This window comes from Rattus rattus, chromosome 8, assembly GCF_011064425.1.
Source record: "Rattus rattus isolate New Zealand chromosome 8, Rrattus_CSIRO_v1, whole genome shotgun sequence".
Lineage (NCBI taxonomy): Eukaryota > Metazoa > Chordata > Mammalia > Rodentia > Muridae > Rattus > Rattus rattus.
Window position 1 is genome coordinate 106,856,002 of NC_046161.1, and position 18,254 is coordinate 106,874,255.

Here is an 18,254-nt window from a genome sequence, read left to right on the forward strand (position 1 = left end):
TTCTGCTAAAATTTCTTTTAAAATTCAGATCAAATTAGAACAGCGTCTAAACCCCTGATCTGTAGTCAGGCCCGTGGTGGCAGGTAGGGACGAGTGTGAGAAGTGGGACTAGCCATCACTACCGCATCCCGGTCACCGGGGCTGAGCTGCCCTCCTCCTTCCAGATTCTGCCAGGAGTGAAGGTCATCATCGCACACACTGAGACCAAAGGGCCCCTCGGAGACTCACACCTGGGTGAGGTGAGTGCTGCCTGAGGCTGGGGGTTGACCCAGAAGAGCAAGGGCCTTCCGGACCCTGGCTTCCCTCTCCTCCTTTCAGAACCCCCTTAGAAATTCAGGAATCCTGAACCTCTTGGGACTTCAAATGTCTTTTTAAAGCATTTATTTTTGTTATTCTTTACTCTGTGCGTATGTTTGTACTGTGGATGTGTGCACACAAGTGCAGGCACCTGTAGATGCTGGACGCTGGGGTCTTTCCTGGACCTGGAGCTACAGGTGGTCGTGAGCAGCCTGAGGAGGTGCTAGGAACCAGACTCAGGTCCTCTGGAGGAGCAGCAAGTGCTCTGAAGTGCTTTCCCGCTTCCAGATGTCCTAAGAGTCCTAGAAACGGTCTCTCCCTACCTCTCCTGCACTCTGGCCCTGCTTATATGTACGGTTGCCCAGTATGTGGGGAGAGAGGCCTCTCCCTGGGTCAGCTGCCAACAAGGTTATGAGGGCATTGGTGTGCCAGGGGAGTTAAACGGGACCATCAGCTGCACATGGAACAGGACCACCTGCTCTGGACAGAACTGGTCAGCCACTCCTTAAAAATCGCGTTTACATCAGAGCCAAGGTCAAAGCAGTGGCAGTCCAACATTGGCCCCAGCTCAAGGCCACACAAACTGTTTCAGGCTCAGGATCCCTAGTGTCCCGAAGGTCAGCCTCGTATGAGACTGAGAGCCTGTCTTAGGCATTGGGTAATCAGGATGCCTCACTCATGGGGGTAGTAGGTGGGGGAAGAGAGCCCCTCATGTTCAGGTAGACATAACATTCACTCATGGGCAGTGAACAAGCATTGTCCCTCACTCAGGAAGAGTGGGTAGGTGGAACCTCTCACAGACAGTGGGAAAGTAGGTCTGTCACTCATGGGCGCTGGATAAGTGGAATCCTTCACTCATGGCGTGTGGGCAGGCCATGGGCCCTCAGGAACAGGCAGATAAGGCCCTTCACTCACAAGTAGTGAGTAGGTTGCAGGATGTGGGGAGAGAGGGTCCGTCATTTGTGTACCATGGGAAGATGGGGCAGGTGAGGCCTCATTCACAGGCACTAAGCCTGGAGGGAAGGAGGGCCAGCAAGGGGAGTCCTCACAAGATTTGGGAGGTCTGAGCTCCCCATATTGCCTGACATTGTTAGTGTGGGCAGCTTGGTGGGTTCTGGGTGGGCTGTGTTTCAAGAGGCCCCTGACACCGTTGAGGACTTTGGGTACACACCTATAGATGTTGGTCTATTCGTGGTGCATACCAGCTCATCTGTGGGCCTCCTGCATGAGTGCACATGAGCACGGGTGCACAGGGGTGTGGTGGACACCGGGGTGTCTGCCGTTTACATTGTTTAGGCATGAGTGAGTGAGCATGTGTGTGCTCTGTACAGAGTGTGCTTTAACCTGTCTCTGTCGCGAACACCAGACAGCCCTGCTCTCTCTCACTGACATTTGCTATGTGGCAGTGGAAACACATCCAGACAGGACAGAGCCATACAGATACCATTCCTGGAACAAAGGAACAGTTTGTTTTAGAAGAGGTTATGCTAGGCATGGCGATATACACCCTCGTATATATATGTTCATGTATCTGTGTATGAGGCTGAGGATTATAAACTGGATGCCAGTCTGAGCTATATAGCAAGACCTTGTTTAAAAGGAGAAGGAAGAAGGAGGGAGGGAGGGAGGGAGGGAGAAGGAAGACGAGATAGAAGAAATAGTGATTATCAGTCATAGTTGTGTTTGCTCTCTCTGTGGTTGTATTTAGTTCACAAAATAAGCCTGGGAATGCCACCCTCCCCTTGGGTGGTATCTTGAGGTCATCTTGGGCCATAGACTCTGAAGGACAGAACCAGTACTGAGCGATCCACCCCTGCCCACTAGATCTGGGTGAGCAGCCCCCACAACGCCACTGGGTACTACACGGTCTATGGGGAGGAGGCACTTCACGCTGACCACTTCAGTGCCCGGCTGAGCTTTGGAGACACCCAGACCATTTGGGCAAGGACTGGCTACCTTGGCTTCCTTCGCAGGACGGAGCTGACTGATGCCAGTGGAGGTAAGAACCCCTCGCTGAAGGGCTAGCCTCGGCGCTGCCGGGGCTGGGGGTTGGCTGTTGTAGCCTGTGGGCCACTCCCCTAGGCTTGGGAAGCCCTCAGTTACCTCATAGTGTCCCCCACTGGCTGCGATTTGTGTTCTCAGTGTGGGGTGAAAAACAGGCTCCAGGAACTCTTGTGGGTGGAACTGCTGCTCCTCCTGTTGCTGCCGTCACCTCCTACTCTGGGCCTCTGGAGGAGATGCTGAGAGGATGTACTATTGGTCATGAGCTGTGAGGTTTCTCCCAATGACGTAGCCGCCCCACAAACTGCATTTTTATTAGCATGGCGTGCTCTCCATGGTCCTAACGTCATGTGTAGTATCTTTCTACCCTGATCGTTCCCCGAGCGTCTGGCCCCTGCAGGCCTAACAGCTCAAGTCAGGACTTTTGTAGCCTACGGTCACTGTAACGTTCTGTGGGTAAAAATGATTTAAAAGCGTGTCACATCCACCGCTGTTGTGCGGGGTTGTTGACCAGTGCAGAGTGAGTCTGAGATGCTGGCGTCCCCTCTGCCCACCCGGCCTGACGCACAAGTGCAAGCACAACTGGTTTCATGGCCTCCGTGGCAGAGGCCAGCTGTGGTCCGTAGGGTGGGCAGGCTCACGGTGTAACTTGACTCCCGAGCATGTACGTACCCACGTTCACAGAGCGACACGATGCGCTGTATGTTGTCGGCTCTCTGGACGAGACACTGGAGCTGAGGGGCATGCGCTATCACCCCATCGACATTGAGACCTCTGTGATCCGGGCACACAGGAGCATCGCGGAGTGGTAAGAGGGCGGGAGGGAGGGCGGGCTCTCCTGTGCTGTCCGTCAGCCTCGCCCTGGGCTGGAGCACTGCCCCGGGGCAGTACCAGGCACCATTCCGGCTCGGTCCCCACTCGATTACAGTCCCCGGCGAGCTGGATTGCCTCTTTCTCCCAGAGCTCAGGACCCAGGCTTCTTACCCGTTCTCCCACATACATTCCTACAAGACAGCACCAGAGAGTGCCTCTGCGTCTCTTCCTTCTCCGCTCAGATTAAACCACACAGTTGTCTCCAGCACACAGAGTTCTCATCTGGAGTGTTTCTAGTGTGAATGTGGTTTTCTCATTTAAACCGCGGTGAGCCGAGATCTCTTCACCGTGTTGGGAGCTTGCCCTGGGCGAGCACAGCTTTCAGCAGCAAGTGCCGGTTGTTCTTGTCGAGAACGTTAGAGCAGATCCTCCCTGTGAGATGCAGTGGCCGGGCCTAAGGTTGTGCTGCCTAATAGCAGCACCGTGCTAATGATATAAGCGGCTGCCTGCTCCGGGTGCTGACGATCCCCGCCACCGTTTATTCTCCTTCAGTGCCGTGTTCACCTGGACCAACCTGCTGGTGGTGGTGGTGGAGCTCGATGGTCTGGAGCAGGATGCCCTGGACCTGGTGGCCCTGGTGACCAATGTCGTGCTGGAGGAGCACTACCTTGTGGTGGGCGTGGTGGTCATTGTGGACCCTGGAGTGATCCCCATCAACTCCCGGGGCGAGAAGCAGCGCATGCACCTGCGCGACGGCTTCCTGGCCGACCAGCTGGACCCCATCTACGTGGCCTACAATATGTGAGCCCACTGGACAGAGCTGGCTGTGTGAACGGCGGAGGCAAAGCTGGCTGCAGGGTTCCTGCCCTGGGGGAGGGGTCTCAGGCTTCATCAGCTCAGAGCTGCGTGCTGTTCAGACCCTCAGCAGTGTCCTGAACGACCATCACGTTAGAACGTTCTCGGAGCCAACAAAAGCAGTGTTTTGGATCTGCCAAGGATATCTACCAAAACCTAGGTGACTGGGAAGGGAAGGCAAGGCCTGGCGTTCCGCTGCGGACATTGCCACGCCACGGCTGTTCTCTGCCCTACTGCAAGCTTGCACTTTTTTTAGGGTAAAAAGTTACTCCTGATTTCTAAATATATAATTTCCTGATTATTTATTCCCACTTGTAATAAGAAGCATATATGTCAAGCCCATGCTGGAGAGAACTTTTGAGCCAAGCCTGCCTAGGAAGGCTGACGAAGAGAGCAGCCCCGTTCCCCACGCAGTCACACAGCTTCCTCTGTCCAGTGCGATTACTGAAGCGGTGGCCTGCCTGTGTGTGTGTCACTGACGCTCAGCAAGTGCCATTTCGGACTGTCTAGTTAGATCCTGTGTCAGAGAGAAACCAGCATTAATTTAAAGTCACTCTCCTAGCCTGTAACGTGGTGACCTTTAAACTGCAAGTTCTCACAACATCACAGTGTCCATCCTCTCGTGAAGCATACGGAATTATTTTTGTGAACAGATCTGGACGCATGAGTGGCACCCGAGTTCTCCTCACCCGTGTGTCAGCCAGGCCTCTCACTCAGCTGCGTCACCATGGGAGCCCGTCTGTCTAGGGTGGACATAGCTGCAGCCTCTTGGCTTTGCATTTGAGTTATGTGCCTATAAAACTTGGCCAAACCGTTTTTAGTTATTTTATCCAAACTTGAAATCCGAGTGATCTAATATTGTACTTAAGTCAGAAAAGAGAATGTAAAATCTTTTAGATACTTATAAGAGTTTGATGTCAAGCATGAATCTAAGATTATTTTTATATAACTAATGAAAGATTAATGTTATCAGGTTATTGGGGTTTAGGGGTTTGGAAGGATGGAGATGTTTAAGAATCGTATAGAGACAGCTAGATCTTTCTAGAGTTGGCCTGGACTTGTGCTTCGGTGAGTCCAGCTAACTGGTTCTACCCTCCTATCTCACATCGGGAAGCACTACATGGCGTAGCCCTGTTGCTCATGGTATCGAACTGTGGTGTAGTATGTTAAAACATGCTGGAGCTGTAATAATCCTGTTATAACCATGTACAGAATCCACGTGAGTCTAGCAGCAGACCTACCAATAGGGTGCGCGGTGGACGGCCGAGAAGGGGCCCGAACTACCTAGCCACCGTCTCAACGCTGTAGTTTTATAGCAGACGGCGCCTGTAAACTTTTGTATTGAAAACTCAGTGGCGGTGAGAACGTATCTGTTAAGATTTTAAGAATCATATTAAAATGTTTTAAGATTACTCTCTGGGAATTCTGTAGATCACACTAATTTTTTATATCATGTTAATAAAAGCTATTGACTTTGTAATTCTGCATTTTGAAGTGTGTGAAAGGGTTTTAAAAGTTTCCCAAAGTGGGATGTATTTTATTATGCATTAGTTCTTTCAGAAATATAAACACAATTATGCTTATCGTATGAAATCTAGAAAACACATTGAAGGGTCAGAGAGGAAATTTAAAATCTTCCAGAGTCCTACTTACAAGTGACAGCAGCCTTAAAATTACCAAGAATCTCAGGGGGTTTTAGCCTTTAAAACTTTTTCTAAACAAAATTAGGACCACATCCTTATTTTATAATCTGCTCTTGTACTTAATAAATTACAGACTTTTGAATCCGTTACATACATTCTACATGTCTTAGTGACGGCACTGCCAGCACCGCCTCCCCATTGTACTGGGAGTCACCTCCCGGGTGCCTACTCTGATTTCCACGGTGGCATGTCTGCCTAGCCTCAGCTCTGCTTGTCGCATGGGTAGGTCGGAGTTTGCGGTGGGTGTGGTGCCTGGACACCCATTACCCCAAGAAGGGCCACATGGGCGAGGTCACAGCCCCAGCACTGGTTACTACCCCTCTGCCACTGTCACCATCCTGGGGAACGAATGGCCTCAACTCGTCCTTTCCTGTTCTCTTCTTGGGTACCTTGTGGTGAAAGCCTGAGTCTCCTCCCTGAGCTGCTGCTGCTCTGCTGCTCATGTCGTTTGGAGAAGATCCGGCCACTACAGAGCACCTCTCCAGAGAGGGCCAGGCTGAGAGTGCAGCTTCTCAGCAGGGTTGGCTCAGGAGCCCCGCTCACCAGAGGGCAGGACCTGGTGCCCTGCCCACACCCAGCAAATAAAGTATCACTTGGGGGGCGGGGACAACATATAGCAAGGGAGCTTTCATTGGTATGAAATTCCAGTCGAGCTCTAGTCTCACAGGCAAGAACCTCCCGTCAGTCACCACAGCTGCCTTCCTAGAGGGGTTCAGGAGGCGTGGCAAGGCAGATATCCTGACCATGTGTCAAAACTGTGACCATGTGTCAAAACTTGTCCCCATGAGGCTGGGGACAAGAGGACTCGGGGAGCCCCTGTAGATAGCTCCCAGCAGCTCTGGTCCCCCACAGTGCCTTCCATGTGCCCCCAGCCCCATGCATTGCCAGGTTCTGGTCTTCAGTGCTGCCCTGAACTCTCTCACCGTTCTCCATAGCTCCATGTGGTAGGCCCCTTGGTCTCCAGGAGGGCTAACTAGGAGTAGGTTGCTGGGGCAGGCCTTGAAAGGTGTACCAGTTTCCTGTCCTTTTCAATCTCCTTCCTACCTGCCCCGGTGTGACCTCCACCGCCATGTCCTTCCCTCTATGATGAACCTCCAAAAGCAGGAGCTAAACAAATATTTATTCTTCTTCCGTTAAGTCGGGAATTCTGTCCAGTGGTAAGAAAGCTAACAGGTGATCCAGCCAGGGCAGAAAATTGCCTGTCAGAGCCACATCATCCTCTCTGGTCATGGGGCGATCTGATTCTGTGCAGCCTTTGACCGTTGAAGAGCCTCCCGCAGTTCTAGCTGCCTTTCACCCACCCTTGGGCTCTTTTTTTTTTCTTTTTTTCTTTTTTTCCAGAGCTGGGGACCGAACCCAGGGCCTTGCACTTGCTAGGCAAGGGCTCTACCACTGAGCTAAATCCCCAACCCCCTACCCTTGGGCTCTTAAGGGTGGGTGATTTTTATTTCTTCTCCAGTGGTGATGGAGAATTGTTAACAGTTTTTATTTTACCCAAGGGCATTGTTCAGTTGTCTTAATGAACTTCTAAGTCTCAACTCCTAAAAAAATAAATAAATAAATAAATAACAGTACTAAAAAAAAGAGGTGGGTGAGAGCAATTAGAATTTTCCTAAAATGGCTTTTTAATACTTGCAATGCGGTTTTTATTTATCTGTAACTTGGATTGTTTGAACCTTCAGCATTCAAATATGCAGGTTAGAAAGCATCAAGTCCGGCTTCCCACAGTCCTCAGCTCGCAGCCTTGCCGAGTGTTAAGCAGGCCCTAGGCACCAGCAGGTCAGACATGATGCCCAGCAGCTAAAGGACACATCTCAGTGGCCCTTCATTCCTCAGCAGCTCACCCTGCAAGTCTCACCCTCCAGGGTCACTCACATTATGGGCAGCAGAGGGAGAGAGGAAGATATAGCTAGAAAAAGACCTGACACTCTCTCCAGTGCCCTCCTCTGTCCCTGTCCTATGGGGACAATGGTGTCATCCTGAAAGGAGACATCTGCTGAGCAGAATTTTGATTCTCGGTCATGAGCTAGGATGCTAATACTTCGTGTGCGAGATCTAATCGTTCCGCCAGTTAGAACTGTTGGTGTCAAATACGTACTTAGTAACGATCCACGGCTCACTGTGGAAGAAGAAACTTGAGTGTGCTGTCCTTTTGGGCTGGCGGGGGTGGGGGGAGGGTGTGGGTGATAGGTCTAACTTTCCGGGGCATCGTTTGCACAGAGGACAAGCAGTTGTAAGGGCAAGTCAACCTCTTCGGGTGGCAGTGGATCCAGCTATGGGTCTGTAGATGCATGGACAGCATACACTACACCTAAGAAAGCTGTCCGACGGAAGTGCTATTGGTAGTCTGCCTTGATTTTTACAGGTGACCCTTCCACAGGAGCATGGTGGTCTACAGCCAGTGCTATACCCACAGAGTGTTGATTTCGTCCCCTCAGTGACTCTTATCAATAGTTCCCGGGACCATTCAGCTCACAGGAATACCTAGTGTAGCAGAAACGATGTGCTAACTTAAAGCAGCCCTTGGGAACGGGGTCAGAGTTTCATCCCCGAAGCAAATCAAGCTTCCTAATTAGTTACATGCGTCTAGAGAGCGCAGCTCCTTCCAGCCCACGAGCCTTCTGCCGTGCCTCCTCTCGTGGCCCTCATGTCTGCCACGGGGAAACGGCTCAGCCACTTTTCTTTTTTGTCTCACTCATGTTCAAAGAACTCATGACAGGCTGTGGTCACCATGGAGACGAAGGCCATAAACTCCTGGAAGTCACACTCCCCATCCCCATCTTCGTCCAGCGTTTCCATCACTTTGTCCACCACTTCCTGCTCTTTGATTTCCTAAGAGAGAGAGAGAGAGGAGACGATTTAAACCGGAGCCGTCAGAGTGCTATTAAAAGTGCCAGGCTGGTTTGATTTGCGTCAGAAACGATCCCGGTACAGGAAATGAAGAATCCTAACAGCCCCGTGTGAGCATGGACAGTCAGCCACGGGGAAGGAAGGGGAGCGGTCTGTTCTCTTCCCTTTGGTCTGGTGCGGCAGTGGCCTGGATTACTTCAAAATGGGGGGAAAGATGAAGGAGTAACAAAGGGCCCTGTGAACGTGTGTGAAGCCCGGCTCAGCCTGGGCTAGTGACTTGAGAGACATGAGCTCAGCACTCCCGAGTGTCCATGTGTTTGGAAGCCGTGTGGATCCTAACATTCACTAAAATACCACTTGGGAGCGTGTCAGAGTTTTCTCTTCACGAGCAGCTTCCTAGCATCGTAGGCTTCCCCCCTGACAGTTCTGATGCCAAAGCCAGGTGAATGGTAAGGCTGCTCCTAACTGATGCCCCTACAGTGCAGGCCTGAAACCCGGTGGGAAGAATGGGCTCTTAGTACAGCCTGCTTGAGTTAATACCTCCCCCGCCCCCCACCTCCCTGACAGGAAAGCTATGTAGGGAAGCCAACTGCTTCCCTAAATACAAACATTCCCCTGGAAAAGATGGTGATTCCCAGAGGCTCACCGGAGGCTGTTAAAACATCTCCCGAGGGGTTGGGGATTTAGCTCAGTGGTAGAGCGCTTGCCTAGTAAGCGCAAGGCCCTGGGTTCAGTCCCCAGCTCCGGAAAAAAAAACAAAACAAACAAACAAACAAAAACATCTCCCGAGAGACAGATGGGAACAGTGTCGTTCTCCCAGTTACAACACAGGTCCCTTGATTTCGAACCTACATGGCCTCCAGAGGCTTATGTAGGAGGCCTGGTACCAACCCGTGGCACACGGGGAGATGATAGAGCCTTTGGGAGGTAGGCAAAGTGGGAGGAAGCTGCATCACTGGGCCACGCCCCTTCGTTTCTTTGCTCCTCAGTGGGTTGGTCTGCCTCATCCAAGGCCCCCAAACAGTGAAGCCTGACAACTGTGCACCGAAATCATGAGCCCAAATAAATCGTCCTTGTCTGGCCATGATGGTGCATGCCAATAATCCCAGCAGTCAGGAGGCAGAGGCAGGTGGATCTCTGACTCCGAGGCCAGCCTGGTCTACAGAGTGAGTTCTAGGACAGCCAGGGCTACGCAGAGAAACCCTGTCTTGGAAAACAAAACCAACCAAATAAATCAATAAACCTTCCCTCCTTCAAGTTGATTTCCTCTAAGGCTTCTGTTGAACCAGGCCAGCAAACAGGTGAGATACTTTGATAACTTACATGAGTTATTGTTGATAAATGGGCCATTACCGGCTAATTTTTTTTTCCTGTCGTCAATCAGGGGAGTAGCGAGGATCTTAAGCTGTTATCAGCTGTGCTTTCCCTAACCGTGAGGAGCTTGACATGCTCCCCGTGTCCCTGCATACTCTTCTTCAAACATGAAGAGATTAAGTCAAAAGGCAGAGTGTGGGGGGGCTATAATTAGCTATGCATCCTGTTCCTGAGTCCCTGTTACCCGGTATCTGAATGTCTTAGGAATTAATCCCCAAAAGCCCACTTGAAATCTTCTCCAGCAAGCCCACAAGGAAGGCCTGCTCAGTGAGTATCAACCTACCCAGTTAACTCGGAGTATGGTTACCTGTTACCACGTGAAACGGCCGTGCCTGGGAGTCAGACCCAGACTTGGCACTTGATCAAACACTGACTAGTTTTCCTCTGTCTGTGTGCTTGGCTACTTCTGTGGCCCAAGGGGGCGCTCTCTGTGGCAGGACGCATTCCTTGAGCACCGACAGCATTTCCATATCACTATAGGTGTGCCTCGAGCCTTGGTCTAGGGGACTGAGGGAGCACTGGGTGACAGAAGGATTACAGTTCACCTCCACGAGAGCACTTGGTTTGCGGGCAGTAGACCCGCTTGGTAAGCTGACTCAAGGGCAGAGGAGACAGTGGGTCAGGAAGGGAATGCTTTCACTACTAGAATATTAAGTGCCCAGAGAAAAACAGCCTGTCAGGGATCCTGCAGCAGCTTCCTAAGTGGACTCCAAACTAAACTTAGGCCAGCCCATGTCATATACCCCGGGGAGCCTCCTGTTCCCCTCGGGCAACTATTCCCTTGTGGTTTATGCTAGCTTGGATGTTTTGCGAGCCCGTGTATCTCAAATATTGAGTTATTGAGTGATCAGTCAATGTTTATTTAACCTCTGGTATTTCTTTGTTGGAGGTACCAGACAGCTAGACAAAGTGAAAAGATTTCTTCCCTGCCCCCCAAACGTCTCATGCTTTAAAAAAAAAAAAAGAGTGTGTGTGTGTGTGTGTGCACGCACGTACCTACATACTCTCATACCGTGGTACACGTGTGGAATTGGTTCTCTCCTGCCATGTAGGAATCAAACACAGATCATCAGGGTCAGGTGTGTTTACCTGCTAAGCCTCCTCACTGGCCTTTTGTGTTTTGAGAGACGTTATCCCTGTACGACCCAGGCTGGCTCCCTGTTTCCACCTTGGAAGTATTAGGTCTACAGATGCCTGCCATGACAGCTGACAGTTCCTGAGTGTCACTCGTGAGTGGTTTACTGTTCTGCTCTGCTGTCTTCGCCCATGGAGTACGGCGGTAAATATTAAACAGTTACGAATAATCCCAGGCACCAGGCCACGATACCTCCTGCTACTCTCTGTCCCCAGTGGTCTCTCCCCCTCCACGGCTAGCCTCGTGCAGTGGCCACCTATCTCACAGCTCTCTTGTTGCAAACTCTGCTCATAGTCCCAGCATCCGCCCCCTGTGGTTATAGTCACAACTCCCAGTATCCTGGTACAATCAAAACTCAAGAAGCTTGTAATTTATCAATCAGATTATAGCAATAAATTCTCACTCCACAAAACATCCGCACAATAAACTCAGAGCCAATTGATATTGATATAAACTGCCCACCTAGATAAGACAAATTGTCCTGTAATAACCCATCCCTTGTAAGATATTCAGTTACCTGTGGCTATTTAAAGCCACACAGATCTGGGTGGTCCTTCTCTTTCTCCATCTTCTCCTCTTCCCCCTTCTCCTATCTCTCCGGCCTTTCAAAAACTCTGCCCCCGCCTTTCTTTTTCACTGTCCAATCACAGGCCTTGCCTTATCTCGTGCCCGCCCTCACCCGCATATAGACATCAATCCACGACAGAGTCTTAGATTCAAGGGACAGAAACAGCCCATCTGAGCTCATACTCAGAGGGCTTAGCTGTTCAGACTGACATCCAGAAGTAACCCAGGGTACCCAGAGGCAGAAACGGACGTAAGGACCATTTCTGGAGCAGCTCAGCGATGGTGTTGTAAGGCTTACCTCCAGGAAGTGAGAGAGCTCGTTGTTGATGAGCTCCTTCAATTCTGACTTCTTCAGCTTGTGCTTGTCACCCTCTCTCCCTGAATACTGATGGAAGACATCAATGAGGGCAACCATGGCCTTCTCCAGCTCAGACATCCCGGAGGCTGCAGAAGAAGGACACCTCTTCATGTAGTCTGTCCCGTTCTTTGGAGAACTTAATACGCTGTTTTCAGACCTCAGAGCTCAGCTCGGATGAAGGGTAGAGAGGCCCAACAGAGACGCATCCTGGGACCCATGCTGACCACATTTCATCCTCTTGTCTGGGTCCACCCCCTCCCTTCTATGTCCCCCATTGGTCACAGGGCTAAGTTTCCAAGACCATTGGCTTCTGGTTGGGTTGGGACAATGAGAAACTAGGGAAGATGCTCAAAGTGTTAGGGAATGATTCCAGGTCTCCCTGGCGGCCACCCCAATCCCAGAGGTCTCCAGGATGTACCCTCAGCTGGTGGATTTAAGAAAGACGCTAGGATGACTAGAAACAAGTAAATATATATACACACATATTAGTATCAATGAACAATTTTAAAAATGGGATAAACAGCACCCTCATATAGCAATAATATCAGGGGTTATGCAGGCACTTGCAAAGGATTCCGAGAACAAGAACAAGCGTGTTCTGGCTAGTTTCATATCATCTTGACACAAGGTAAAGTCCTATCTCAGAGAAGGGAACCTTGATTAAAGAAATGCCCCCATAAGATCCACCTGTAGGCATTTTCTTAAGTGGTGATCGATGAGGGAAGGCTGAGCCCACTGTGGGCGGTGCCATCCCTAGGCTGGTGGTCCTGGATTCTGTAAGAAAGCAGGCTGAGCAAGCCAGTAAGCAGCACCCCTCCGTGGCCTCTGCATCAGTTCCTGCCCTCAGGATCCTGCCCTGCTTGGGTTCCAGTCCTGAATCCCAGTGATGATGGGCTGTGGTGTGGAAATATAAGCTGAATTAACCCTTCCCTCCCCCACTTGCTTTTTGGTCAAGGTGTTTCATCGCAGTAACAAAACCCTAACAAAGGGGCTGGAGAGATGACTCATCGGTTAAGAGCACTGACTGCTCTTCCAGAGGTCCTGAGTTCAATTCCCAGCAACCATATCGTGGCTCACAACCATCTGTAATGGGATCAGATGCCCTCTTCTGGTGTGTCTGAAGACAGTGACAGTGTACTCACATATATAAAATAAATAAATAAATAAATCTTTTTAAAAAGCCCTAACAAAGACCATATTTTTCATATGAATTAATATATCCGTTTAAGATTTTAAATAAAAAACATGAGTCCTTTTGGATGAGGTGGGGGCAAACAAACAAACAAAAAAATAGATTAAAAGTATCCCTGTACCAACTGTTTTGAAAAGTAACAGTGAAGCGACCTTGCAGCAACACGGACTCCAAGGTCATATGATTCTCCTGGCATGCTGACAAAGGGAGACCAAGGCACAGCCCAGCGTCCTGTGCTTACTCATTAGCCTGGCCTCGGAATACAGCAGCCTCTTTGTGAATAGGCATGCGTGCCTGCGAGAAGCAAACATCCTTCTCCGAGAGCACCCACAGCCTGAGGAATCGGTGATGGCTGCTCAACTCTCTGAGAGAGAGGCGGCCTTGGGCTCATTTCAGAGACCAGCTACTTAGGCAGAGGCAGCTCCTGGCCTTGAGATCTGATCCTTAAGCCAGAATCTGCACCGTCAAAAGTAAACAAACAAAAGACACTCAAAAGTCATTTCCATGTTGAACATATTAGATTGTAGTAACTTCTTACATTTTTTATGAACGATCTCCGCAAGAGAAAGGAAGGTTTGGCCTTTGTTGGGCCTCTGGTTCCTCGGTTTGCTCGTCTTTTCCAGATACCTGAAGTACCTCCCATAAATAGAACCTGAAGGGATAAGATATAATGCTCTCTCCTGGTTTCTTAACTTGTGTTTTCCGTTCTTGTTAGTCTTTTAGCTAAAAAGAAATTCGTGGGGTTGGGGATTTAGCTCAGTGGTAGAGTGCTTGCCTAGGCAAGCGCAAGGCCCTGGGTTCGGTCCCCAGCTCAAAAAAAAGAAAAAAAAAAAAGAAAAAAAAAAAAAAAAAAAAAAGAAAGAAACTCTGTGTGTCTGGGTGTTTTGCAGGCTGGTATGTGTGAGTATGCGTGGTGCCCACAGAGAGGCCGGGAGAGTGTCAGATCCCCTGGAACTGGAGTGACAGGCAGTTGTGAGCTGCCAGTGTGGATGCTGGGCTGAGCCATCTCTCCAGCCCTGGTTACCGTTTTGGTTTTGTTGTTGTTGTTGTTGTTGTTGTTGTTGTTGTTGTTGTTGTTTTTTTCTTTTTTCTTTCTTTTTTTTTTTTTGGAGCTGGGGACCGAACCAGGGCCTTGCGCTTTGCTAGGCAAGCGCTCTACCACTGAGCTAAATCCCCAACCCCCTGGTTACTGTTTTTGCTTGGTTGGCTTTTTTATGAAACAAAGTACATTTAGTGGCATGAAAAGAGTGGTGGGAGGGAGGGAGGGGAGGGAGGGGGGGGAGGGAGGGCCCAGGCACAGAATTACCTGCCTGTTTTTCCTTTTTAGATTGACATGAGGTCTCACTGTCCCCAGGTTTTCTCCTAAATCATGATCTTCTTGCCTCTACTCTCCCAAGGGTTGGCTCGTACCCAGCACAGTTATTGATTTAAAAAAAAAAAAAAAAGTCTCCAGAAACTCTGCATCATACTGATATTGCTCAAAGTCCTAAGGACTGGGGGAGGGGAAGGCTAAATGATCTTTTTGTGGCTAAGGACTAAGGCTTAAGAACAAACGGTGTCACACCACATCCCATGTGCTAGGAAAGTCCGTAAACTTTGAGTTTTCTCATAAGTACATTAGACATTCCAAATTTCCCCTATTCCTTCAACTAAAGAAGTTAGTTGTCTGTCTCCTAAGACAAATGGAGGAGACTTTATAAAGAAAACACAGGGCTTGAGCTTCTTGGAATGGTACTGCCTGTCCGGGGAGGGGTTCCCCACGAAGACTGCCCCTCCCCAGGAGGGGTACCAGAGAAGTCAGGGCCACTCCCAAACCCTCATTTCTCTGCCCCAATTCATAATGATCTGAAAAGATTCAACTACTTTGCAATTTTTCTTTTTTTTTTTTTTTTTTTTTTTTTTGAGCGGTGTCTGGAGATGTAGTTCTTGGCATTTCAAAGAGGGAAACTGGAAAAGCTCACCTGGGTGCTCCAGGGACCCCCCCCCCGGGAAAAGCTACAGGAGAAGGGGAGCGCTGTGGTTGGGGATTTGGGGTGACTCTATTCCAGGAAAGAAAATCCTTCCCTTAGGACGTAGAGAAGAAGACCAGACGCCATCTCTGAAAACATCAGTAGTCATTCTGAATCTTGAAAAAAATGACCCAAGGGTTCCCTGGCTTCACGAAAACAGGGACAGACACAATTCCATGGCAGCACAGACGCCTCAGAGAGTCAATGTCAACAACTGTCACACGGAAACAAGAAAGGCGGCCTCGTCGGAAGCCTTGGAATGCAGCCAAACGTCCCCAAAGGTCGTCTAAAAAGTTTCAAAGCTCAATTCCCATCCTATCCCCTTCGCCCCCTCACCCTGCAAAGAGAGAAAGAAGCGGTTTTTCTTGGGTCCTGCCAGTGGCTCTTTCTCACCTCCTGATCACCTTTTGCTGCTGGAGTCCGCTCAGGCTTCGGTGTCCGAGGACTAGGAGGGTAGACAGAGAAGCTCCTTTTTCTTCCTCCAGAGAGGACTGGGTGTGGACTTGGCGCAGTCCGCTGCAGGCTGAGACTGCGACTGCCAATGGGGGCCAAGGGTAGGGAGGAGCTGGACAACCACCGGGCCTGCATACAGGGCCCCATTGAGTGGTACCCTGGGGACCCACTGGGCAGCCACAATTGGATCTGATCTCGAAAGAATATGGGTCTGTTGGGCAGGAGGTGTGGAGTCAGCTTCTCTGTGCCTTTTAAATTTAGGATATGAATATTGATGCTGTTCCAGAGGCAAAGTTGGGGGGGGGTTGGTGGGAAGAGGGGAGAGACGGCGTGGGTGAATTGATTCAAACAGCAGATACGCAGCCAAGAACTGGAAACTTCTGGTGCTGAGTGCTGGAGGCTGTGTGGCTATGGCTGGCTTCCAAGGAGGCCTCTTGAGCCTCTTGCCTGCCTGCCAGCTTCCTGGTCCCCTCCTACAGGTATGCCATGCTGTGGCTGGTGATGCTGGGGAGTGGTTACCCCCCAGACTCCTCTTTGAGCCCAGTCTTCTCAGGGACCAGGGTGCGGTAAGTTTCTTTCTTACTTGGTACTTTTGCACAGAGGGAAAGACACGCCAGCCGTGTCTTGGGCCTCTCTCCCTTCTCACCCTGGTCAAAGGTTGAGCTGTCTGCACCAGAAATGTTTTAGAGATGGCCCGTCCTGTGCTCTTTTCGAATAGGGAAGAAACGCTGTGCCTCTTGTCACAAAGGCACAAAACTAACCCAGAAGACTCCCCAGTTGGAGGATAGCTTAGTCACACACGTCCCTTTGCACCTCGAGTCCCGAGCGTCTGTGGGAAGAGCTGCGTGACAAAAGTCACCCAAATATCACAGAGACCAAGAGGTTGACGCGACATGCTAGAGGTAGAATGAAGTTTTCCCGCCCTGGAATGTAACCTTTTCTTGAGGAAAGGTTAGCTTTGGGGCGGAGGTATAAACCCCTGCTCTGGTTCGACTCACCATTTATCGACACAAGATCAAAGCCACTGGTCCCCAAAGATTAGGTCCCCTAATCTTCTTAGTCATCAATAGACAATAAAAGGGAGCTGACTCGGGGAGATGGTTATGATAATCATGGCTGGGAAGAGGCCCTTACTTTGTGATGTCGCTTGGGGTACCGGATGATCGAGGCTTCTCTGACCCCTCCCTAGCTGTCTTCAGTCAGTTACACTGACTTTAAGTAGAGATCTTCAAACCCAAGTGCGTGAGCACACACACGTGTGTGCGTGCGTGTGTGCGTGCGTGAGTGTGTGTGTATGTGTGTATCTTCAGATCCCAGACAAGCCCCCACAAATGTTACAGGAGTCCTATGGAGTGGACAAAGATTTCTACATCCTGGAAAGAAGACACACTCAGGAAAGTGAAGTGACAGTTAGAGAGCAAGACGGGCCGCCGAGGTATGGCAGTGGAAGATCCGAAGTCGGAGATGTGAAAGCAATCCCTACACCCCAGTGAGAGTAGGAGAGATCTCTTCGGTTCCCGGACATATCTGAGGCAGGGACACCAACATGGCTCCCACTGAGCGGGAGGTAAAGATGCTGACAGTCTCTGACAGAAGACACCAGCTCCGGATAACGAGGGAGGGCAGCTGACAGAATGAAGGAAAGTTCCAGATTGCATCGATCACCAAGGGAACTGGCCTTAACTTTTTATTATTTATTAATTATTTACTTATTATTTATATTTATTCAGGGTTTTTTGAGACAGGGTTTCTCTGTCTGGACTTGGCGGTCCAGGAACTCGCTCTGTAGACCAGGTTCATCTGGAATGCAGAATCGACCCACCCAAGTGCTGGGATTACAGGCGCGCACCGGCACAGCCAAGACGTCCTTAACATCTTTTTTTTTTTTTAAGAGATTTATTTATTGTATATTAAGTACACTGTAGCTGTCTTCATGCACACCAGAAGAGGGCATCAGATCCCATTACAGATGGTTGTGAGCCACCATGTGGTTGCTGGGAATTGAACTCAGGACCTCTGGAAGAGCAGTCAGTGCTCTCAACCGCTGAGCCATCTCTCCAGCCCCCTTAACATCTTTTTAAAGTTAGTTTTTGGACAACTTTATGGTTGTAAGCACCCAATATACCCAAATATTAAAGAGGTTGAGAATAGAAAACAGATAACAAACTGGGCTTAAAGAAAATGCAAATGTGTTGGAAAGACAGCTCAGTGACTAATTGTGTTGCTTACAGAGGATCTGACTTCAGTTCCCAGCATCCACACTGGGTGGCCCACAATCAACTGTAGCTATTGGTTCAGGGGATGCAGCTCCATTGGCAGCATACCGGGGTGCACACACTCACACACACACTCACACACACACACTGTCACACATACACATACATACACATACATACACATACATACACACACTCACACACTCACACACACAAACACACATACCACACACAGATACACAGAGACACACACACACATACACACACACTCACACATACACATACATACACACAAATGCATACACAAATACATACACAAACACATACATACAAATGCATATATAAAACACACGCAAACACATATACATACACAAACACACATACCACACACAGATACACACACAAACACCACACAAACACACACAAATGCT

At 49.8% G+C, this 18,254-nt stretch overlaps 2 protein-coding genes across 4 annotated transcripts in view; one reads left to right on the forward strand and one right to left on the reverse strand.

Moving 5' to 3' along the window:
* Window positions 1–5,451, forward strand: part of Dip2a (disco interacting protein 2 homolog A) — a 78,190-nt gene extending 72,739 nt beyond the window's left edge. The window contains exons 35-38 of the mRNA XM_032911055.1: window positions 165–239; window positions 2,122–2,296; window positions 2,983–3,106; window positions 3,664–5,451. Coding sequence (XP_032766946.1) covers window positions 165–239; window positions 2,122–2,296; window positions 2,983–3,106; window positions 3,664–3,916 — 627 coding nt within the window. The 3' untranslated portion in view covers window positions 3,917–5,451. The remainder of the gene's footprint in view (window positions 1–164; window positions 240–2,121; window positions 2,297–2,982; window positions 3,107–3,663) is intronic.
* Window positions 5,452–7,270: 1,819 nt separating this feature from the next.
* S100b (S100 calcium binding protein B) lies at window positions 7,271–15,757 on the reverse strand. Of its 3 annotated transcripts, none has more exons than XM_032911052.1 (3): window positions 15,548–15,757; window positions 11,894–12,039; window positions 7,271–8,501 (listed from the first exon to the last, which is right to left on the reverse strand). In XM_032911052.1, exons 2-3 carry the CDS (start codon window positions 12,029–12,031, stop codon window positions 8,361–8,363), a joined length of 279 nt encoding a protein of 92 aa, XP_032766943.1. In that variant the 5' UTR covers window positions 12,032–12,039; window positions 15,548–15,757; the 3' UTR covers window positions 7,271–8,360. The 3 variants fall into 3 exon arrangements, with proteins under 3 accessions (XP_032766943.1, XP_032766944.1, XP_032766945.1); XM_032911053.1 differs by lacking the exon at window positions 15,548–15,757 and adding an exon at window positions 15,491–15,514; XM_032911054.1 differs by lacking the exon at window positions 15,548–15,757 and adding an exon at window positions 13,684–13,792.
* Between the last annotated feature and the right edge of the window lie 2,497 nt (window positions 15,758–18,254).

Coding starts and splice junctions, on each gene's coding strand:
- S100b (XM_032911052.1), bottom strand. CDS start 12,031: ATGTCTGAGCTGGAGAAGGCCATGGTTGCCCTCATTGATGTCTTCCAT. Junction 8,502..11,893: donor AGCTCTCTCACTTCCTGGAG/GTAAGCCTTACA, acceptor TCTCTCTCTTAG/GAAATCAAAGAGCAGGAAGT.